Below are 25142 nucleotides of genomic sequence, written 5' to 3'. Positions count from 1 at the left end.
TCGCTTCAGCTAGGCCTACACATAATGTCAGAACTGGACCCACACCTAGAACATAACTACGTGTTTTATGTTTTTATTATGGTTTAAACAGAAGGCGCTGTGAATTTTGGGCCTGCCCTGAAATATGTGATAGTTGGCTTCTAACCGGGTTGGACAAAGTCGTTTTGGTGTCAGTTTGGTCCATGGCTGGGTACTGAGCACCCCCCACCCGTGCCCATCCATTTCGTTCATCATACATGACAAATAGACCTTCTAGGTTGATTCAGGGCTTAACATAGTGATGTATATATCATTTGGGCAGTATAAATGCCATTTGGACTTGGTTCACTGACCCCACCCCCCCCTAAGTTTTAGATGCACTATTGTTAAGTGACTGTCCCACTGGATGTCATAAGGTGAATGCACCCATTTGTAAGTCGCTCTGGATAAGAGCGTCTGCTAAATGACTTAAATGTAAATGTAATGTAAATGGAAGCCGACTTCCTATGATCACATATGGCAAATGGACATAACATCCTGATTTGGAACTTTCAATACTTATATATTACATTTGGACATTTCTTATGGCATTTGGACATGGTTCACTGTTTTTTGGATTCGGAAACCATCTTCCTATGATCACATATGGACATAACGTCCTGATTTGGCACTTTCAATACTTATATATTGCATTTGGGCATTTTGCAATGGTTCACTGACTTTTGAGAAGGTGATACATTTAAAAAAATATATTTAAAAAATATTACAATTTTGAAATTGACACTTGGGTCTTGACTTTATGTCCATTTGCAATATGAAAAATGACTGGGATTTTTGCTGTACGACACTTGGCATTTGCCATATGCCAGTTGCCATAAACTTCGAATGAATTGCCGTCCAATTGAGTGGTATTTGCAATTGTGTATTTGTTTCATACAATGGCAATAAGATGCCATTCATTTTTGTCCATTTCATGGGGGTCTTCCCCTTACCTATGTATATGATTGGTTTGTTTGATGTAGCCTAACATTTCGACCCAAATTGAATTTTATGAATGCCCATCCATGTGGTAGGCACCCTTTTTGCAAAACTTCATCAGGAGTTATCATGAGCCTATTTGCAATGTGTTTACACAGCAGGTAAATGCAGAACAATTTCCTTTTTCGCTATGATCAGACACAAACTTGAAACCACTGATCAGGACAATGGTGTGAATCAGTTGTAATTGTCCATTCTACTTTGACCTGTCCTCAGTAGCGATGAGTGGGTAAAAAAAAAATCACTGGGGAAGTGATGCCCCCACCCCCCACCCCACCATATTACAACCTATGTGTTGTGATAATTGCATTTGCGCTATAACCTGTTAATCCATATGCCTTGGGCATAATCAATGCTTGGAGTTTGTCAGAATTTTTTGGTTTTTGTTTATCCACCCGCCTCTTGAGGATTGACCACAAGTTCTCAATGGGATTAAGGTCTGGGGGAGTTTCCTGGCCATGGACCCAAAATATCGATGTTTTGTTCCCCGAGCCACTTAGTTTTCACAAAAACGTTAGAAATGCATCACACTGATGGTCATTATAATGCTGTATGATCCTTTAGGAAAAAGTGACCTGCAGTTATGAAGCACTGTTACATTATAAGTGTGTCTAACTCTGCTAATACTGCATTATTCTTTTATCATGGTGTATTATAATGCTGTATAATGCATTATGCATACTGGCTTCATAGAAAGTGTTATCGTAATGGTAGTTAACTTTTAGCAACTGGAAAAATATGTCTTTATCTGGTTGTGATGTGATTATTTGACCAGATAGGAATATAAAATTACATTTCCCATGACGTCTTGATCTTGTCATGAAAAATAACTATTTTCCTGGTTGTTAAAGAAACAACTTAGAAGTAATCTGGTAATATGATGTCTTGTCATTCAGAAAACCAGTTGACAATCAGAAATCTTGGTCACTAAAATCAGATTTTAAACCTAACCTGGTGTAGTGGAAATCGCTCAGTTCTGCCTCCAGGACAAGACTCATGACAAAAAACTGGTAGGGCAGGAGTTTTCCCTTGTCAGATTATGCAGTCAGGAAAAACCTCTGGTCCTTAACACGGTGCATGGCAGCCCATTTAGCTATGACATAATGTATTACGGGTGGGGCCTGGAGTATTTCCTGACCATGTGACCTGATCTTTGGCTGTCGGGGAATAAGGACGATCAGGTTGAGTTCCATCTAGGTCCTCACCTGCGCTCGGTCTTGTTGATCAGGTCAGACACCTGTTGCAAGTACTCCTTGGCATATAGCACCACTGGCTCTGTATCGTTCAGGTCCAGAGGGGACAGGGCCGAGGACAGGTAGTCCAGCCAGTCCACCGCTGGAGCCAGCAGCTGAGGGCGAGAGAGGTTAGAGGTCACCCTTGTGAAAAAGACAGTTGAACACAAAAACAAAGTTTATAGACATTTTCAGAACTCAAGTTGCCTCATGTTGAAAGGAGTCCATGTCCCACATAACTTAATCTTTTCACATACAAAATTGTGTCCATCTATCCGATTCATGAGACATAATGGTGAATCCACACGACAGATCAACTTTTGTTTTTAAAAGCAGTGGGAATTCCCTCCATATAGATGGTGGACTAACCACTATACCACCCACACAAGAACATTAGACTGTATTTCACGTTTGAAACAGTCTGACAAACATTTTTTTTGTGTGATTTAGGCTACATTACGATTATATTCCCTTCTCCCGAAATTTGCACTCATACACTCTCCGTCAAAGATTTCAAAGGAATGGACTGGTGTAAGGAATATAGTGCACACTTCTGGAGAAGGGTAGAGAATCTGAACGCAACCTTTGATTTGTAAACTATCCCTTCAAACTGGACCAAATTATCCATCATACAGAGAGAGAGAGACAAAACAGTAAGAGGAGCCCTCATATATTTGCATTCCAGATCTCAGACTCTAAAGCCACCCCTATCCTGGAGGGTCTGTAGGGGTATTACAGTAAAACCATCAGCCCTCAGTCCCAGACACTCATTCCACTGCCTTAATCCAGAGCCGAGCACAGAGCAGGGAGGTAGAGAGATGATGGGATAAAACATTTTTTGGGGGCTGTTTAATTGTTTGGTCTTTATTGCAAACCAAAGAGACTGTGACAGTTAGTACAGTATATACAGTAGGACTAGTTTTTTTTCTAACAATCCTTACGATGCATTGTAACATGTTTAAAGATTAGGGTTGTCACAATACCAGAATTTTGACTTTGAGACCAATATATTAACGCCACACCGGCAGTCAGGAGCCATGACCGCAGTCAAATTCCACGTGACCGTAACTAAACAGCTCCAAAACTGCACTCTGATGCTGCTGATGTTCATTAGTGGCCTACCAAACTTGCTAACGGCCAGTTGCTTGTGGCCTGGTACTCAGCGCTCTATTGTCCATTTAAATCCCTATGACATCAATGTAAATGGAATCGAAAATGAAATCAAACACTTCATGAGAGCCCTGGCAGAGTTTGAGTAGAATAGGATCACCTGTTGCGCAGCGAGAGCCAGCTTCTCATAGCTGGTTGATGCATGGAATGAAATGTGTTCCTATAAACCCATGGTGACAACGTTTCTATAGGCTATGCAATTGCGTGATAAAACAGTTTGATGGCATTTATTAAAAAGAAGATCCCATCTATAGGCTACGCCTACTATATTTATTTCTCAACTTTCCTCATTTAAAAGCATGCCTAGCCTAAGATCACCATGTGCAATGCCAAGCGTGAGGTGGAGTGGTGTAAAGCTTGCTTGCCATTGGAATATGGAGCAATGAAAACGTGTTCTATGGAGTGATAGTTATACCATCTGGCAGTCCAACGGACTAATCTGGGTTTGGTGGATGCCAGGAGAATGCTACCTTCTCAATGCATAGTGCCAACTGTAAAGTTTGGTAGAGGAGGAATAATGGTCTGGGGCTGTTTTTCATGGTTCGAGGTGGGCCCCTAAGTTCCAGTGAAGGGAAATCTTAACGCTACAATATACAATGACTTTCTAGATGATTCCGTGCTTCCAACTTTGGCAACAGTTTGGGGGAAGGCCCTTTCCTGTTTCAGCATGACAATGCCACCACACACAAAGAGAGGCCCATACATAAATAGTTTGTCGTGATCGGTGTGGAAGAACTTGACTGGCCTGCACAGGACACTGATCTCAACCCCATCGAACACCTTTGGGATGAATTGGAACACCGACTGCGAGCCAGGTCTAAACGCCCAACATCAGTGGCCAACTCGCTAATGCTTTTGTGGCTGACTGGAAGCAAGTCCCTGCAGCAATGTTCCAACATCTAGTTTAAAGCCTTCCCATAAGAGTGATTTTGGAATGAGATGTTTGACAAGCAGGTATCCACATACTTTTGGTCATGTAGTGTATATTAGTAGGCTCTATGTAAAGACCAGATTAAATTGAGAATAGTTAGATGGGTGAGAATGTTATCATGCGCTTGTCAAATTGTGAATGAGAGACTGTGTGCAACCTGGCAAGAAACCGAGACTTTCATGCAACTTTTTTTCCGAATCATCATTAGAGTTGCATCATGCAGGCTTAGAATGTATTAGATATGAAAAAATATAGCCTACGGTTTGTATCACAACTCAAGTTGCATAAATAACTTTACATGTACCATATAGGAGGCTCTGTTATCACTTTGTTATGCATGAATTGGAAACGTTGCGTTATGGTAATGAGCTTGAGGCTATGATTATGCTCCCGGATACGGGATTGCTCGACGCTAGAGGTTAAATAAAGGTACAATTAAAATGGTAAAAAAGAACTTCCTGATTGTATTTTTATCTGGGTTTTTTCTGTAACATCAGTTCTGTGGCACTAGATAATAACGAAGAGACAATTACGATTTATGCCCATCAATGTTTTTATAAAATTAGCGAATTTAGAGATATTGGTTGATGTTGTAAATTATAATTCAAGATTTGAACAGATGTGATAAATTAGGTTTGGTTTATCGAACCCGTACTACTGTTGCTGCAGACAACCAACAATTATTTACAATTAATTGAAAGTCGTTAAGGATTGGGTCGAGGTTGAGCGCCTGTTGATGACATCACTTGCAAGGCACTTTTGTCGCCACGGAAATTATGTTGTGACTGGGGGTAACGGAGAAAATTGTTTGTCTTTTAGAAGGAAAATGCGTGCATTATTGTTTTGAGTCACTTTTCAGAAGTTGATAAAAATGTCCAAATAAAAAAAAGTAGTATGTGAGTCGTCAGTATAGTCAGGAAAGATGCTAAAAACTAGCAGCTGATTCGCTAGGTGGGCATGAGATTTGTGGCGTTTATTTGGACTGTATTAGACTGTATTAGACTATGAGAAAGGGAGACTGGATGTCTGAATCGTTAAACATCGTGATAATGGATTCTGATGGTTGTTGATTCCAGGTTTGATTGTTTATGTAACACCAGTGAATTTGAGCACTGTTTCCATTATGTGGAACAATGTTAGGGTATTAATGTTGAAAAGCAACCTCGATAGAAAAACATAATTGCATATGTTTCGGGAAATTAGCTAGTTTGAATTTGGTTATTTGAGCTTTTCCCCTGATACGTAGATGTCTGTAACAGGGGCAAGTTGTTTTTTTCTTGAGGAACAAGGAGATGATGATTTGTTTTATTGAGATTTACATTTACATTACATTTAAGTCATTTAGCAGACTCTCTTATCCAGAGCGACTTACAAATTGGTGCATTCACCTTATGACATCCAGTGGGACAGTCACTTAACAATAGTGCATCTAAAACTTAGGGGGGGGGTGGGGTGAGAGGGATTACTTAACCTATCCTAGGTATTCCTTAAAGAGGTGGGGTTTCAGGTGTCTCCGGAAGGTGGTGATTGACTCCGCTGTCCTGGCGTCGTGAGGGAGTTTGTTCCACCATTGGGGGGGCCAGGGCAGCGAACAGTTTTGACTGGGCTGAGCGGGAGCTGTACTTCCTCAGTGGTAGGGAGGCGAGCAGGCCAGAGGTGGATGAACGCAGTGCCCTTGTTTGGGTGTAGGGCCTGATCAGAGCCTGGAGGTACTGAGGTGCCGTTCCCCTCACAGCTCCGTAGGCAAGCACCATGGTCTTGTAGCGGATGCGAGCTTCAACTGGAAGCCAGTGGAGAGAACGGAGGAGCGGGGTGACGTGAGAGAACTTGGGAAGGTTGAACACCAGACGGGCTGCGGCGTTCTGGATGAGTTGAAGGGGTTTGATGGCACAGGCAGGGAGCCCAGCCAACAGCGAGTTGCTGTAATCCAGACGGGAGATGACAAGTGCCTGGATTAGGACCTGCGCCGCTTCCTGTGTGAGGCAGGGTCGTACTCTGCGGATGTTGTAGAGCATGAACCTACAGGAACAGGCCACCGCCTTGATGTTAGTTGAGAACGACAGGGTGTTGTCCAGGATCACGCCAAGGTTCTTGGCGCTCTGGGAGGAGGACACAATGGAGTTGTCAACCGTGATGGCGAGATCATGGAACGGGCAGTCCTTCCCCGGGAGGAAGAGCAGCTCCGTCTTGCCGAGGTTCAGCTTGAGGTGGTGATCCGTCATCCACACTGATATGTCTGCCAGACATGCAGAGATGCGATTCGCCACCTGGTCATCAGAAGGGGGAAAGGAGAAGATTAATTGTGTGTCGTCTGCATAGCAATGATAAGAGAGACCATGTGAGGTTATGACAGAGCCAAGTGACTTGGTGTATAGCGAGAATAGGAGAGGGCCAAGAACAGAGCCCTGGGGGACACCAGTGGTGAGAGCGCGTGGTGAGGAGACAGATTCTCGCCACGCCACCTGGTAGGAGCGACCTGTCAGGTAGGACGCAATCCAAGCGTGGGCCGCGCCGGAGATGCCCAACTCGGAGAGGGTGGAGAGGAGGATCTGATGGTTCACAGTATCGAAGGCAGCCGATAGATCTAGAAGGATGAGAGCAGAGGAGAGAGAGTTAGCTTTAGCAGTGCGGAGCGCCTCCGTGATACAGAGGAGAGCAGTCTCAGTTGAAAAACTAGTCTTGAAACCAGACTGATTTGGATCAAGAAGGTCATTCAGAGAGAGATAGCGGGAGAGCTGGCCAAGGACGGCACGTTCAAGAGTTTTGGAGAGAAAAGAAAGAAGGGATACTGGTCTGTAATTGTTGACATCGGAGGGATCGAGTGTAGGTTTTTTCAGAAGGGGTGCAACTCTCGCTCTCTTGAAGACGGAAGGGACGTAGCCAACGGTCAGGGATGAGTTGATGAGCGAGGTGAGGTAAGGGAGAAGGTCTCCGGAAATGGTCTGGAGAAGAGAGGAGGGGATAGGGTCAAGCGGGCAGGTTGTTGGGCGGCCGGCCATCACAAGACGCAAGATTTCATCTGGAGAGAGAGGGGAGAAAGAGGTCAGAGCACAGGGTAGGGCAGTGTGAGCAGAACCAGCGGTGTCGTTTGACTTAGCAAACGAGGATCGGATGTCGTCGACCTTCTTTTCAAAATGGTTGACGAAGTCATCTGCAGAGAGGGAGGAGGGGGGAGGGGGCAGAGGATTCAGGAGGGAGGAGAAGGTGGCAAAGAGCTTCCTAGGGTTAGAGGCAGATGCTTGGAATTTAGCGTGGTAGAAAGTGGCTTTAGCAGCAGAGACAGAGGAGGAAAATGTAGAGAGGAGGGAGTGAAAGGATGCCAGGTCCGCAGGGAGGCGAGTTTTCCTCCATTTCCGCTCGGCTGCCCGGAGCCCTGTTCTGTGAGCTCGCAATGAGTCATCGAGCCACGGAGCGGGAGGGGAGGACCGAGCCGGCCTGGAGGATAGGGGACATAGAGAGTCAAGGGATGCAGAGAGGGAGGAGAGGAGGGTTGAGGAGGCAGAATCAGGAGATAGGTGGGAGAAGGTTTGAGCGGAGGGAAGAGATGATAGGATGGAAGAGGAGAGAGTAGCGGGGAGAGAGAGCGAAGGTTGGGACGGCGCGATACCATCCGAGTAGGGGCAGTGTGGGAGGTGTTGGATGAGAGCGAGAGGGAAAAGGATACAAGGCAGTGGTCGGAGACTTGGAGGGAGTTGCAATGAGGTTAGTGGAAGAACAGCATCTAGTAAAGATGAGGTCGAGCGTATTGCCTGCCTTGTGAGTAGGGGGGAAGGTGAGAGGGTGAGGTCAAAAGAGGAGAGGAGTGGAAAGAAGGAGGCAGAGAGGAAAGAGTCAAAGGTAGACGTGGGGAGGTTAAAGTCGCCCAGAACTGTGAGAGGTGAGCCGTCCTCAGGAAAGGAGCTTATCAAGGCATCAAGCTCATTGATGAACTCTCCGAGGGAACCTGGAGGGCGATAAATGATAAGGATGTTAAGCTTGAAAGGGCTAGTAACTGTGACAGCATGGAATTCAAAGGAGGCGATAGACAGATGGGTAAGGGGAGAAAGAGAGAATGACCACTTGGGAGAGATGAGGATCCCGGTGCCACCACCCCGCTGACCAGACGCTCTCGGGGTGTGCGAGAACACGTGGGCGGACGAAGAGAGAGCAGTAGGAGTAGCAGTGTTGTCTGTGGTGATCCATGTTTCCGTCAGTGCCAAGAAGTCGAGGGACTGGAGGGAGGCATAGGCTGAGATGAACTCTGCCTTGTTGACCGCAGATTGGCAGTTCCAGAGGCTACCGGAGACCTGGAACTCCACGTGGGTCGTGCGCGCTGGGACCACCAGAGTAGGGTGGCCGCGGCCACGCGGTGAGGAGCGTTTGTATGGTCTGTGCAGAGAGGAGAGAACAGGGATAAACAGACACATAGTTGACAGGCTACAGAAGAGGCTACGCTAATGCAAAGGAGATTGGAATGACAAGTGGACTACACGTCTCGAATGTTCAGAAAGTTAAGCTACGTAGCAAGAATCTTATTGACTAAAATGATTAAAATGATACAGTACTGCTGAAGTAGGCCAGCTGGCAGTGGGTGCGTTGTTGACACTACACTAATCAAGTCGTTCCGTTGAGTGTAATAGTTTCTGCAGTGTTGCTATTCGGGGGCTAGCAGGCTAGCTAGCAGTGTTGTTTACGTTACGTTGCGTTAAAAGAACAACAATAGATGGCTAGCGAACCTAGAAAATCGCTCTAGACTACACAATTATCTTTGATACAAAGACGGCTATGTAGCTAGCTAAGTAGCTAGCTACGATCAAACAAATCAAACCGTTGTACTGTAATGAAATGAAGTGAAAATGTGATACAACCTGTGAATGCGACCGGGTAGTTGAGTTCTATACAGAAGACGTTGGCTAGCGTTGGCTAGCTGTTGGCTAGCTAGCAGAGTCACCTACGTTAAGGACGTTAAGGACGACAAATAGCTGAGATGTAAAAGTGAGTGAGTAATTTTGTCATCTGAAGCATTATAGTGGTGAGTTTTTGTATAGTTTGTTTTTTGTTGATAAAAGTTGTTTGTTTATTTGGTTACTTGTTATGGTCAATTTTAGGGTTTGATTTAACTTAGTTAAACATTGTATTCTGGTGTGTTTAAGTAGGATTCCTTATTCCGGCACGGATGGAAGTTATCTAAAATATGTAAGTTGAAGGAGCCATGGGAGAATGCATTTACATTTTTATTAAAATATCTGGGATTAAATTACGGATTTCTTACACTGAGAAATGTACGACATTTGCGGCAGAGGGAAAAAGTAATACATTGGATAATAATGTTATCAGGTTAATTGTATCTAAGGGTAGCATGTTCATTTAAGTAAACATATACATAGACGTTGTTTAAAACTTATGATTAATGATTTGAGTCAAAGGGGAGTTATCATTGGGTTTAGTTTATAGTTCACTTTTGAGTTTCTGTGTTGTATTCTTCTTGGAAAATTGAGGTTTAGGTGTCTCACTTTTAGATGTTTCCTGGGATTGATAATCTTGAGGAGAGAGGGTGAGATTGAGGGAATAAACGACCAAATTGAAAAAGACCTGGAAGTTTATTAAGTTGTTTATTCATTAAGGTTTGCAAATATATACACAAAACATTTGTTAGGACTATTTGTATTAGTGCAAAGGTATTTAAAGAGGCACGCTCACATATGAAACTTTATGAGTTTTAATTGAAGTGAAGTGAATTTGTTAGATTTTAAGGATAAAGGGTTCTTTAATATGTCTAATGTAGTATGGAAGATTATAAAAGGGTGGTATGACCTATTGACCTTGTTATGGCTATCTTTTGAGGTCTGATCAGCCTCAGGGGAGAGCCATTTGTATAATGACTTTGCAGTCAGTCGGGTTACTATTTTAAAGTAAATTAATTATAATGGAGTTTTAGTTTGGGGTTTAGAATTATTGTTTGAATAACTGAAGAGAAAGTGTTTCAGGATTCTGTTTTACAAAATTAGTGTTATGCAGGTGAGTGAGGACCCAAAAGCGACTTAACAGAAACTGAGTTTATTTAAGTCCAAACAGAAATAACATAATCCTCAATCCTTTACAGGAAATGTCCAAACGGGGAAAACAGAAATCCTCTAGTTGTAGAGGGGAATTGCAGGATAAGCGGCAACAGACTGCAGGTCCCTTCGGGTAGGCGCGGGCCGTAGCTGACAGAGACACCTGCTCACACGCAGCATCTGAAGATAAGGCAAAACACGACTGGACGGAACAAGAACACAGCAAACAGCAAACAAGAATCCGACAAGGACAGAAGCAGAAACAGAGAGAAATAGAGACTTAATCAGAGGGCAAAATAGGGGACAGGTGTGAAAGAGTAAACAAGGTCGTTAGGAGAATGAGGAACAGCTGGGAGCAGGAACGGAACGATAGAGAGAGAGAGGCATAGAGAGAGGGAAAGAAACCTAATAAGACCAGCAGGGGGAAACGAATAGAAGAGAAAGCACAGGGACAAGACATGACAATATATGACAATACATGACAGTACCCCCCCACTCACCGAGCGCCTCCTGGCGCACTCGAGGAGGAACCCTGGCGGCAACGGAGGAAATCATCGATCAACGAACGGTCCAGCACGTCCCGAGATGGAACCCAACTCCTCTCCTCAGGACCGTACCCCTCCCAATCCACTAAGTACTGGTGACCACGTCCCCGAGAACGCATGTCCATAATCTTCCGGACCCTGTAGATAGGTGCGCCCTCGACAAGGACGGGGGGGGGGGGGGGGAGACGAACGGGGGCGCGAAGAAAAGGCTTGACACAGGAGACATGGAAGACTGGGTGGACGCGACGAAGATGTCGCGGAAGAAGAAGTCGCACTGCGACAGGATTAACGACCTGGGAAATACGGAACGGACCAATGAACCGCGGGGTCAATTTGCGAGAAGCTGTCGTAAGGGGAAGGTTACGAGTGGAGAGCCATACTCTCTGACCGCGACAATACCTAGGACTCTTGCAGACCTGACCCTCTTCCAGGTGCGCTCACAACGTTGGACAAAAGCCTGAGCGGAGGGAACGCTGGACTCGGCGAGCTGGGACGAGAACAGAGGGGGCTAGTACCCAAGGCTACTCTGAAAAGGAGATAGCCCGGTCGCAGACGAAGGAAGCGAGTTGTGAGCGTATTCTGCCCAGGGGAGCTGTTCTGCCCAAGACGCAGGGTTTCGAAAGGAAAGACTGCGTAAGATGCGACCAATAGTCTGATTGGCCCGTTCTGCTTGACCGTTAGACTGGGGATGAAAACCGGAGAGAGACTGACGGAAGCACCAATCAAACGACAAAACTCCCTCCAAAACTGAGACATGAATTGCGGACCTCTGTCCGAAACGGCGTCTAACGGAAGGCCATGAATTCTGAACACATTCTCAATGATGATTTGTGCCGTTTCTTTAGCGGAAGGAAGCTTAGCGAGGGGAATAAAATGAGCCGCCTTAGAGAACCTATCGACAACCGTTAGAATAACAGTCTTCCCCGCTGGCGAAGGCAGACCGGTAATAAAGTCTAAGGCGATGTGAGACCATGGTCGAGAGGGAATGGAAAGCGGTCTGAGACGACCGGCAGGAGGAGAGTTACCTGACTTAGTCTGCGCGCAGTCCGAACAAGCAGCCACGAAACGGCGCGTGTCACGCTCCTGAGTAGGCCACCAAAACCGCTGGCGAATAGAAGCAAGCGTACCCCGAACGCCGGGGTGGCCAGCTAACTTGGCAGAGTGAGCCCACTGAAGAACGGCCAGACGAGTAGAAACGGGAATGAAAAGAAGGTTACTAGGACAAGCGCGCGGCGACGGAGTGTGAGTGAGTGCTTGCTTTACCTGTCTCTCAATTCCCCAGACAGTCAACCCGACAACACGCCCCTCAGGGAGAATCCCCTCGGGGTCGGTAGAGGCTACAGAAGAACTGAAGAGACGGGATAAAGCATCAGGCTTGGTGTTCTTAGTGCCCGGACGATAAGAAATCACTAACTCGAAACGAGCGAAAAACAACGCCTAACGAGCCTGACGCGCATTGAGTCGTTTGGCAGAACGGATGTACTCAAGGTTCTTATGGTCAGTCCAAACGACAAAAGGAACGGTCGCCCCCTCCAACCACTGTCGCCATTCGCCTAGGGCTAAGCGGATGGCGAGCAGTTCGCGGTTTCCCACATCATAGTTACGTTCCGACGGCGACAGGCGATGAGAAAAATACGCGCAAGGATGGACCTTATCATCAGAATGGGAGCGCTGGGACAGAATGGCTCCCACGCCCACCTCTGACGCGTCAACCTCGACAATGAATTGTTTAGTGACGTCAGGAGTAACAAGGATAGGAGCGGATGTAAAACGCTTCTTGAGGAGATCAAAAGCTCCCTGGGCGGAAACGGACCACTTAATGCACGTCTTGACAGAAGTAAGAGCTGTGAGAGGAGCTGCCACTTGACCGAAATTACGAATGAAACGCCGATAGAAATTCGCGAAACCGAGAAAGCGCTGCAACTCGACACGTGACTTAGGGACGGGCCAATCGCTGACAGCCTGGACCTTAGCGGGATCCATCTGAATGCCTTCAGCGGAAATAACAGAACCGAGAAATGTGACGGAGGAGACATGAAAAGCGCACTTCTCAGCCTTCACATAAAGACAATTCTCTAAAAGGCGCTGGAGAACACGTCGAACGTGCTGAACATGAATCTGGAGTGACGGTGAAAAAAATCAGGATATCGTCAAGGTAAACGAAAACAAAGATGTTCAGCATGTCTCTCAGTACATCATTCACTAATGCCTGAAAGACAGCTGGAGCATTAGCGAGACCGAACGGCAGAACCCGGTATTCAAAATGCCCTAACGGAGTGTTAAACGCCGTTTTCCACTCGTCCCCCTCCCTGATGCGCACGAGATGGTAAGCGTTACGAAGGTCCAACTTAGTAAAGAACCTGGCTCCCTGCAGAATCTCGAAGGCTGACGACATAAGGGGAAGCGGATAACGATTCTTAACCGTTATGTCATTCAGCCCTCGATAATCCACGCAGGGGCGCAGGGAAGAAGGCACAACGGTACCGGCGTCGAGAGCAACAGACAGATAATCTTCGAGAGCCTTACGTTCGGGAGCCGACAGAGAGTATAGTCTACCCAGGGGGGGAGTGGTCCCCGGAAGGAGATCAATACTACAATCATACGACCGGTGAGGAGGAAGGGAGGTGGCCCTGGACCGACTGAAGACCGTGCGCAGATCATGATATTCCTCCAGCACCCCTGTCAAATCACCAGGTTCCTCCTGTGAAGAGGGGACAGAAGAAACAGGAGGGATAGCAGACATTAAACATTTCACATGACAAGAAACGTTCCAGGATAGGATAGAATTACTAGACCAATTAATAGAAGGATTATGACACACTAGCCAGGGATGACCCAAAACAACAGGTGTAAAAGGTGAACGAAAAATCAAAAAAGAAATGGTCTCACTATGGTTACCAGATACTGTGAGGGTTAAATACTGGGGAGAGGACTACCATCCAAGGCGAACATGGCCGTGGGCTCCCCTAACTTTCTGAGAGGAATGTCATGTTCCAGAGCCCAGGCTTCGTCCATAAAACAGCCCTCAGCCCCAGAGTCTATCAAGGCACTGCAGGAAGCTGCCGAACCGGTCCAGCGTAGATGGACCGACAAGGTAGTACAGGATCTTGATGGAGAGACCTGAGTAGTAGCGCTCACCAGTAGCCCTCCGCTTACTGATGAGCTCTGGCTTTTACTGGACATGAAATGACAAAATGTCCAGCGGAACCGCAATAGAGACAGAGGCGGTTGGTGATTCTCCGTTCCCTCTCCTTAGTCGAGATGCGAATACCCCCCAGCTGCATGGGCTCAACACCTGAGCCAGTGGGGGGAGATGGTAGTGATGCGGAGAGGGGGGACACTGTTAACGCGAGCTCTCTTCCACGAGCTCGGTGACGAAGATCTACCCGTCGTTCTATGCGGATGGCGAGTTCAATCAAAGAATCCATGCTGGAAGGAACCTCCCGGGAGAGAATCTCATCCTTAACCTCAGCGTGGAGTCCCTCCAGAAAACGAGCGAGCAACGCCGGCTCGTTCCAGTCACTGGAGGCAGCAAGAGTGCGAAACTCTATAGAGTAATCCGTTATGGATCGATCACCTTGACATAGGGAAGCCAGGGCCCTGGAAGCCTCCTTCCCAAAAACTGAACGATCAAAAACCCGTATCATCTCCTCTTTAAAGTTCTGATACTCGTTAGTACACTCAGCCCTTGCCTCCCAGATTGCCGTGCCCCACTCACGAGCCCGACCAGTAAGGAGAGATATGACGTAGGCGATACGAGCTCTACCCCTTGAGTATGTGTTGGGCTGGAGAGAGAACACAATATCACACTGGGTGAGAAACGAGCGGCATTCAGTGGGCTGCCCAGAGTAACACGGTGGGTTATTAATTCTGGGTTCCGGAGACTCGGAAGCCCAGGAAGTAGCTGGTGGATCGAGACGGAGATTGTGAAACTGTCTTGAGAGGTCGGAGACCTGAGCGGCCAGGGTCTCAACGGCATGCCGAGCAGCAGACAATTCCTGCTCGTGTCTGCCGAGCATCGCTCCCTGGATCTCGACGGCTGAGTTGCGAGGATCCGTAGTCGCTGGGTCCATTCTTGGTCGGATTCTTCTGTTATGCAGGTGAGTGAGGACCCAAAAGCGACTTAACAGAAACTGAGTTTATTTAAGTCCAAACAGAAATAACATAATCCTCAATCCTTTACAGGAAATGTCCAAACAGGGAAAACAGAAATCCTCTAGTTGTAGAGGGGAATTGCAGGATAAGCGGCAACAGACTGCAGGTCCCTTCTGGTAGGCGCGGGCCGTAGCTGACAGAGACACCTGCTCACACGCAGCATCTGAAGATAAGGCAAAACACGACTGGACGGAACAAGAACACAGCAAACAGCAAACAAGAATCCGACAAGGACAGAAGCAGAAACAGAGAGAGAAATAGAGACTTAATCAGAGGGCAAAATAGGGGACAGGTGTGAAAGAGTAAACGAGGTCGTTAGGAGAATGAGGAACAGCTGGGAGCAGGAACGGAACGATAGAGAGAGAGAGGGATAGAGAGAGGGAAAGGAACCTAATAAGACCAGCAGGGGGAAACGAATAGAAGAGAAAGCACAGGGACAAGACATGACAATATATGACAATACATGACAATTAGCTGTGAAGTTTTTGAATGGGCTATTATTAATTTGATATTACAACATAAAATAAGTATATTTATCATTGAGAATACATAGGGGTGATAAATTAGTATAGATAACGTATTCCACACTATGCAACATATATTCGATTCATGTTATTGTCAGATAGAATACTGAGGATCCCTGAAGGAAAGAGCTTGTAAGTGTAGGAAGGATTTTGATATGGTTAGCATTTATTTTGGTTCTGTTTGACTATTAGGAGTTTAGGAGGGTAAGACACAACGAAACTGTCGAACAATAAACAGTGTTCGAGAGGAGAACTGGAATTAACAGAATTCCGGGGGCCATCTCTCGAATGAAGTAAATCCTTCCTGTCCTATCACCCCTGTTTTTGTTCATAGAAGTGAAGGTGTGTCTGGCTCTTGCTAGTGATGTGTTCTCGGGGAGAGGGTGGGGCTTCACATGGAAGCTGTTCATCTAAGCTGTCTTATCGTGGGTGCCATATTCCTGATACAGCACGTCCTACTTGAGTATGTGGAGAGTGGTAATTTGACCCACTGTTTAGACGATGAGGATTTTGTTCCAAAACAAGCATAAGAGATCCCTAGATCTGGGTAGACAGGAAGTTAGAGTAGAGGTTGGGAAGGATCTCTCAATGGAGTTTTATGTAGACCAAAATGGCAGTCTAGGACTCATTATGAGCCATTATGGTATATATCTGTGCAGGTCCCCATATTGATCGTGGACACATAGCTCATTTGGAGAGAGGGCTATATGAATCCACTCACCCAGTACGGAAGGAGGTGGAGTATAGTGAAGGTGAGTTTTTGATTGTAATCCGGAGAGAGGGATGTAATTGCATAAAGATACGCCTAACCCTTTAAACAGTAATGAAGGAGGATCTAGGGTTGTGGTATGATGGATATAACCAGTTCTTGGTCGACACCCTAGTACGGTTCCGGGTAGAGGAGGTTAGGCCAGTATGGTAAAGCTGTTCATGAAAGCATGAATGCCAGATAATGACAGTTGCATTGACTTGCACGATTTATATCCACAGGTTCCTCCCTTTACAGTGACCGGATGAGATTATTACCGTTTGGCCCGGTACAGTACTCTTGGGAAATGATGTCAGGGCGAGGTTTTACCGGCAGATTGGACAGGAGTATGCTCCCTTGTACATTTGGGAATGCCTTTCACACTCAGTCAACACCAAGAAATGAAGTTTTAGCCAAACGGGAGAAAATAACTACTCCATCTGGGTCTTTTGATGACAAAGTATACATTGATAACATTGGGGTTCCACGGGGGATGCCAGATGAGTTCAAAGCAAGAGATCGGAATCCTAGCAGGATTAGAGTTAAGCATTTCCAGGTGGTCTATTCTCAATAAGAACGTGGACATGATTAATTATATTTATTATAATCAACTGCGTTTTACCAATTGTACCAGAGATGCTATTAAAGGTTTTGCAGAACAGACTGAAGCAACCAGCCTGATGGCTTGGCAGAATAGAATTGCATTAGGTATGTTATTGGCTGAAAAGGGAGAAGTATGCGTGATTATCGGGACCATGTTTGTGCTTACATCCCAAATAACACAGCTCCGGACGAATCAGTGCCCGAAGCCTCAGCTGGTTTGACCACCCCGGTTTCGTGAAAATGTTGCCTGCTGCCAGCAGAGCTAGCATAGGATTATGCCATGATAAACTTACACAAATGCTTGTCTAGCGATGGCTGTAACGCATATTTCGAAAATCTGAGATGACAGTGTTGTTAACAAAAGGCTAAGCTTGTGTTTGAATATATTTATTTCATTTAATTTGCGATTTTCATGAATAGGAAAAGTTACTAGGGGTATTTATGTCCGCTGCATTATGCTAATTTGTTTGAGGCTATGATTACGATCCCGGATTGCTCGTCACAAGACACACTGAATGTGCGCACTACCTCGGAAATTGTTTTGGGAAAATATCCTTTCCATTTTATTCAGCCATGTTCAATTGTACTCTTTGTACTATAAATAAATGCCACACGAATAAGAAATGATTTTCTGCTAAATTAACTAGTGGAGCCCGCAGGCATATGACATAGCCAGATCAGTGTCACACCCCGATCTGTTTCACCTGTCTTTGTGATTGTCTCCACCCTCTCCAGGTGTCACCCATCCTCCCTATTATCCCCTGTGTTTTTAATACCTGTGCTGTCCATTGCCAGTTAGTTTTGTTTTGTTTTGTCAAGCCTACCAGCATTTTTCCCTCTGTTCCTGTCTCTTGATTTTTCCTGGTTTTGACCTTTTCTGCCTGTCCTGAGCCTGCCTGCCATCCCGTACGTTTGCCCCATTACTCTGGATTATCAACCCCTGTCTGCCTTGACCTGTCATTTGCCTGCCTCTGTAATAAACATTGTTACTGCGACAGTTTGCATTTGGGTCTTACTTGAAACATTGATAATCAGGTTCTGAACATTATGACAACTCAGAATATACTATTCTGTTCTTCTGAAATAGGCTACATTTTCTTCATATAAATCTTTAGACCTGCCTAAAATAAATCATGGATTTATTGTGATGGTGTAGGCTATATTAAAAGGGATTTATTAGACTTTTTAAAATGTAGATGTTCCAAAAGGTCTGCATCAGTGGCTTGTAGGGTACGAGTAGAAGCCCGGAGATGCTAAACGTGTTTGTTAATTATGATCAATAACCATGAGACCAGCAGTTATTTAGTTATGTCATTTACCAGCTGAAAAATGTTCATGATCGCCACAGCCCTAATACTCGTGCCACAGCAAAAAAAAGAAAGTGGAGAGAACGACTGATCTTTTTTTAAATTCTGTTTTCACTCTCTTAACCTCTTGAACCTATAGGGGCGCTGTGTCATTATTGGATAAAAAGACGTGCCCATTTTAAGCGCAATATTTTGTCACGAAAAGATGCCCGACTATGTATGGAATTGACAGCCTTGGAAAGACACAACTCTGACGTCTCCAAAACTGCAAAAAAAATGCCACCCACCATGTCGAACGAACAAATTGTCTGTTGGCATTTATAAAATTGTACCGAAAATTCCTGTTTCCATCACTGCTGTCTTGTTTTTTTATACACTATGACTCTGTTCGTGCCCCAGAACTAATGCAACATATAGGAAATGCCCCGGATTCTGAAGGCACTGTGTTGCAATGTCTCCTTATATGGCTGTGAATGCGCCAGGAATGAGTCTGCGCTTTCTGTATATTCCCGAGGTGTCTGCAGCATTGTGACGTGTTTGTAGGCATATCATTGGAAGATTGACCATAAGAGACTACATTTACCTGGTGTCCCGCCCGGTGTCCTGTGTGCGTAATCAGTAAGTCCATGCACGTTCCATTTCTTCAGAATTGAAAGTAAACTGCCACGATGGATTTTATCGTCGAGAGATATGTGAAAAACACCTTGAGGATTGATTCTAAACATTGTTTGCCATGTTTCTGTCAATATTATGGAGTTAATTTGGAAAAAAGTTTGCGTTTTAATGACTTTTTTTTCCCTTACCCAACCGCGATGAACAAAACGGAGCGATTAGTCGACACAAATAATATTTTTTGTAAAAACGGAACATTTGCTATCTAACAGAGTCTCCTCATTGAAAACATCTGAAGTTATTCAAAGGTAAATGATTTATTTGAATGCTTTTATGGTTTCGGTGGAAAATGTTGCATGCTGAATGCTAATGCTAAATGGTACGTTATAGCCATCAATACTGTTACACAAATGCTTGTTTTGCAATGGTTGAGAAGCATATTTTGAAAATCTGAGATGACAGTGTTGTTAACAAAAGGCTAAGCTTGAGAGCAAATAGATTAATTTCATTTCATTTGCGATTTTCATGAATAGTTAACGTTGCGTTATGGTAATGAGCTTGAGGCTGTAGTCACGATACCGGATCCGGGATGGCTCGACGCAAGAAGTTAAATCTCACTTTTCTTAAAGGCCTATATGCAGACAAAATGTGAATTCCTTGAGTTTTATATACATTTACACACTATGAGGTTGGAATAAAATACCCTGAAAATGATGATAATGCCCTTTTAGTGTAAGAGCTGTTTGAAAATATGGAGTTGTGGGGTGCCTGGTGACATAGACCAATTCTAAAGAGTTCCAAACTTCTGCCAATACCAGCTAGTTTTCAGTTTACCCTTCCCCACTCAGACCACTCTCAGACAGTCCTAGCTAAATTATTGCTTGAAAAATTGCTCTTGCTAAGAAGTTGTGTTTCTTTTGAACATTTAATTGAAAACAATGACAGTAAGGTACTTAAAGTGGAACTGACATTGTTTTAGCATTTCAGCAAAATCTTATTTATATCTGTTCATATACACCCCCTGGAAGACACTTTTTTGCTTTACATTTTCTGACAAGCAACCACTTAGATATGGTCATTTTAAAATTTTCATAGAATGTTTGTAAGGCATTTGAAAGCAGGGCAATTGAAGTTGAATTCACCTATGTGAACTCATCAGGCTGTAATTTCCTATAGTAGATGACTCATCGGTTGACTCATTTATACTCGCTTGTCTCCCCTATTCGGCCCGCGGGCCTTGTGTTTGACACATGCGCTATCCTATTAGTCACGTTATGACTGACTTGTGATCATTGCCCTTGCTAGTTTGATTGTATTGGCATCCCAGCCTTAGTCGTCCGCTTTGTTCAAAATATTGAGTCATTGAAACAGTGCATCTAGAATGGGTGGGGGCAGCAAACGATGTACCAGGCCAGCTGTGATTTACAACCTGATAGTAATATTTTTTGGACAATCAAGAAATGTATTGGTGAATTATAATAATCATGATTTGAACTGTATCCATCTATTCTGCTAACAAGGTCTTACTGTACTTCATGGAATTTTGAGTCAAATTAAAAACTATTTTTAAAACATCTTATAGAAGTTGGTTTATAAGCATAAACTGGGAATTTTATATTTTTGACTGTCACAGGAAGGCCATAAAGATCATCAAGGACAACAACCACCGAGCAACTGCCTGTTCACCCCGCTATCATCCAGAAGATGAGGTCAGTACAGGTGCATCAAAGCAGGGACCGAGAGACTGAAAAACAGCGTCTATCTCAAGGCCATCACTGTTAAACAGTCACCACTAACATTGAGTGGCTGCTGCCAACATACTGACTCAACTCCAGCCACTTTAATAATGTACAAATGTATCACTTGCCACTTTAAACAATGCCACTTAATATAATGTATACATACCCCACATTACTCATCTCATGTATACACTGTACTCTATACCTTCTACTGCATCTTGCCTATGCTGTTCTGTACCATCACACATTCATATATTTTTATGTACATATTCTTCATCCCTTTACACTTCTGTGTATAAGGTAGTTGTTGTGGAATTGTTAGGTTAGATTACTTGTTGACTAATACTGCATTGTCGGAAGTAGAAGCACAAGCATTTCGTTACACTTGCATTAACATCTGCTAACCATGTTTATGTGACAAATAACATTTGATTTGATAAGTTCTATGCATTTAGTTGATTTTCAAACGTAAGACACATTTGAAAACTCTATAGTACTGAACTGTTTTTCAAGTACTGACGTGTCGGTGTAACGTGCAACACTAGTAAGGATAGGATCATAGTAGTTCCCATTCCTTTATGGTATTCCTATGTATTCCAGAGATGTAGTAGAACATGTTAGGGGCCCGTCGTGTCATCATTAAAAGCTTTGCTCATCGATCGCTTACTCACCATTTAAGGTGTCATTGGGAGCAGGGTCATGTTCAGCACAGAAAACATTTTGCAACAGACAATGACAGCTAGTCCTTCCCTGCTTCAAACCATTTGCTTCTGTTTGGTGCCTAATGAACATGACCCTAGAGTTGTAGCGTAATAATCTAGTTTTTAGAACCACTAGAAACAGAACAAATGATCTATGGCATTACCATTCAAAGTCATGCCTCATCAACATGACTGTTTTTGCAAGCTTAAGGTTAACAGACTGATTTTCTAGAGCAATTACATTCAGATGGTCGATGGTATACACAATATACCCATTTCACAGATTCAACCCATCCTATAAATGCTGACATTCAATTCCTATGAAACAGAGAACCATCTGTTTGTTGACAAAAGGCTTCTCGATGTCCTCCAACCACTTGCATTCCCTTCACGATCTCGCTCGCGAGATCTGCTGCTACCGTGAAGATAGAAGGGCTTAGCAACAGTCACCTTGGCAACCAGGGGAACATTCGCAAACAAAAAAAGAGGACTGCAGGAGATGCAGATTAGAATAGTCCTCTTAGGAGGGATAAAACACAGACAAAGGTGTGAAGAGGCTCAGGGTTTCAAATGGTAGTGGTGAGTTGGTGTGGGAGAGGCTGTGAGAAAAAGCCATGCATGTTTTGACACTAATGGAGGCAGGAGAAAAAGTGGGAACAGACTAATTGAATAAGAATTAACTCTGAGAGGCTTTAAAGACTCACATATGTACCGCTCTTGCCCTTTCTCACTCTCATACATACTGTCACGAATCCCGCCGAAGATGGTGCCTCTTCCTGTTCGGGCGGCGCTCGGCGGTCGTAGTCGCAGGCCTACTAGCTGCCATCGATTCCCTTTCCTTTTATTTCTGTTAGTTGGGTCTAATTGGTTACACCTGTTTTGAGTTTAGTTTTGTTTGTAGGCTATTTAAGGGCACTAGGCCCGCTGGTTATTGTGCAGGCTTGTTCTCTGTTTTATGGTGTTGGTTGATTGTGATCTCTATTTTTCCAGACAGTTTTAGTCCTGTTTATTATTATTATTATTTTTCTCCTTCTGTAGCTCAGTTGGTAGAGCATGGCGCTTGTAACGCCAGGGTAGTGGGTTCGATCCCCGGGACCACCCATACGTAGAATGTATGCACACATGACTGTAAGTCGCTTTGGATAAAAGCGTCTCCTAAATGGCATATATTATTATTATATATTATTTGGACGGGTTGTTTCATGCGCCCTTGTGTTTTGCCGCTGTCATTGGAATAAAAGATCCACGTACAGAACTACTGCTCTCTGCGCTTAACTCCTCCACCCACCATTCATTGAAGTCTTAACACATACTCACGTCCAAGTAACTGCATGCACATTGGAAGCCCACTTGCTCTCTCTTTGTAACCCCCACCCGACAGACGCACACACACCTGCAGCTCGGCGATGGTGATCTTGTGGTAGATCTTCTCCTCATCTCGACGTTCGTCCTGCGGTACTGTGATGTTGGCGAGCGCTGTTTCAAAGTACAGGATCTGCTGCATCTGGCTTTGTGTGGAGTTCTTATCCCCCCCCAACAGCAGGCTCAGCTCCACCATGTAGTCCAGATACGCCTTCAACACCTGGGAATTGATACAGGATAAGCTCAGGGTCGTGTTCAGTAAGTTAACGGTCAGAAACAGAGTAAAAAGGGTAGGTACCATCATAAATGCCCTTTTTGTTTTCCATTGCAAACTCTTCACCTGGATTTTGTTATAGCCCTGCTCTAGTTAGTGTTAACACACCTGATTCTATTCAGCTGCTGCCTTAGGACCTTGATTAGCTGAATCACAAGTGCTATAGTAGGTCTGGAACAAAAGACTGCACATCTAGATGGTCTCCAAGAGGAGGGTTGGCCACCCCCGGGTAATGCTGCAGACTAGAGTAGGGCCAGGAGTTTTTCTTGACCACCTGACCTGATCAGAAAAAACTGACTACAGTGACTATAACTAGGGCCCAGAGTTTTTTCCTAGTGAAACACCATTGGTTAGTCAAAGTTGGCTCTACACTGGTGTGGTACAGTCACAAGAGAATGAGAGCTATCAAAATGAAATACCTGCTGCTGGATTTATTTCTGTGGAAGGTTTCAGTCTTTCTAGTTCATTGTAAAGTGACCTAGTATTCTCTCAGCCAGTTATGGTAAAATATACCTGGTATGTTTCAGAGCGATTTGTGACAGGCTATGTGGAGGGGAAAGTAGAATGGAACAACAATATGCACGTCAACATTTAGATAAATAGGTAATGGATGATGCGAGCTACCCCCGCCATGGAAGCCTGTGCAGATACAGCAGGAGAGGAAGCCGTCCTCCCCTCAGCAGCCTCCTGTGACATTAATATACGTTAGCTAAATGACTTAAATGTAAAATGTTAAATGTAATTTATTACGGTACCTCATGTTGACAGCCAGAGGTAGGAAAAGACCCGCACCCAGCTGGCTGGCCCGCACCCAGCTCACCCCCTCCAGCCACCAAACTTGACTCACCTTTTCATTGGCTGTCTTGTTGAGGTAATAGTCCCGCGAGGGGAGGAACAGCCCTGATTGGTCCACCTGGCGGAAATGTATGAACAGGTGAGCAGACACACTAATCATAAGGGAGAATGAATTGCAGTGTGCAGAGTCCATTCACTATCATATTCGACAATATATTTAAAAAATATTAGATGTGCATATGTCGCTTCTAAAACAAATGAATCTCGACAGTTTAGTTTATGACTCAGGAAAGAGCAACAGGTGAACCATACCACCTTATAAAAAATATGAAATGTGCCTGTGGGTCTGTCTGTGTCTATGCATGCCTATGTGTTTATGTGTGTGTGCTAGTGTGTGTGCTAGTGCATGCATTTTCATTTCAAAAGACCCAGAGCCAGAGCAGCTGACCTGGATGACGTTACTGTTGGAGTTCTTGGGGTCCACGCTGACTCCGATGGTGAAGAAGGGCTGGGCACGGTAGGGGCCCGACACTGTCTTCAGCACCTCCATAAAGTTGTCCTTCTCCCAGGGCCCCGTTATGTTCCAGCCCCCTGTCTGCAAACACACACACACACACACACACACACACACACACACACACACACACACACACACACACACACACACACACACACACACACACACACACACACACACACACACACACACACACACACACACACACACACACACACACACACTCAGGGGTGGCAGCGTAGCCTAGTGGTTAGAGCGTTGGACTAGTAACCGGAAGGTTGCGAGTTCAAAGCCCCAAGCTGACAAGGTAAAAATCTGTCGTTCTGCCCCTGAACAGGCAGTTAGCCCACTCTTCCCAGGCCGTCATTGAAAATAAGAATATGTTCTTAACTGACTTGCCTGGTTAAATAAAGGTTAAAAAAAAATACACACACACACACACAGACAAAACAGAGGGACGACAAGCTCAGACAGAGAAATATATTATTATTTTTATTGGTATAAGTTTTTGGGTCAGTTTTGCATTTCCCCCACTAATGCTTAAGGTCAGGATTGGGGAAGGGAAGTTGATCCTAGATCTATACCCTGAAGCATTTTGATTTATCTCTAATGGCACCACTTTTGTCAATTTAAAGACAAAAACACACATATTAAAATCGTATAGTCAGATAAATGGGGTCTTGTCACAGAATGTGAGTAACAGGATGGGGTGTGATTTCTTTCAAGGCCCATCCTAAAAAGAGTTTGGAACAAGGACATGATGACGCAGTAGCACAAGACTGGAAAAGTGAAAAAGTCCAGCCCAGCTAATTCTTCAAATCATAACTGACAAACAGACATGGATTGATGGATGGGATGGATTGCTGCTGACAGCA

The 25142-nt window shown here is 44.7% G+C and overlaps 1 protein-coding gene across 2 annotated transcripts in view; it reads right to left on the bottom strand.

The window, feature by feature from the left end:
• The window catches only part of LOC123993184 (endothelin-converting enzyme 2-like), an 87045-nt gene that overhangs the window by 9137 nt on the left and 52766 nt on the right, over nucleotides 1-25142 (bottom strand). For both annotated transcript variants that reach the window (XM_046295056.1, XM_046295057.1), the window contains 4 exons: nucleotides 24199-24345; nucleotides 23803-23868; nucleotides 22713-22901; nucleotides 2223-2365 (listed from right to left, as the gene is read on the bottom strand). In XM_046295056.1, coding sequence (XP_046151012.1) covers nucleotides 2223-2365; nucleotides 22713-22901; nucleotides 23803-23868; nucleotides 24199-24345 — 545 coding nt within the window. The remainder of the gene's footprint in view (nucleotides 1-2222; nucleotides 2366-22712; nucleotides 22902-23802; nucleotides 23869-24198; nucleotides 24346-25142) is intronic.

The sequence above is a fragment of the Oncorhynchus gorbuscha genome, linkage group LG13, assembly GCF_021184085.1.
Source record: "Oncorhynchus gorbuscha isolate QuinsamMale2020 ecotype Even-year linkage group LG13, OgorEven_v1.0, whole genome shotgun sequence".
Lineage (NCBI taxonomy): Eukaryota > Metazoa > Chordata > Actinopteri > Salmoniformes > Salmonidae > Oncorhynchus > Oncorhynchus gorbuscha.
This window is presented reverse-complemented; position numbering and strand designations above follow the sequence as displayed.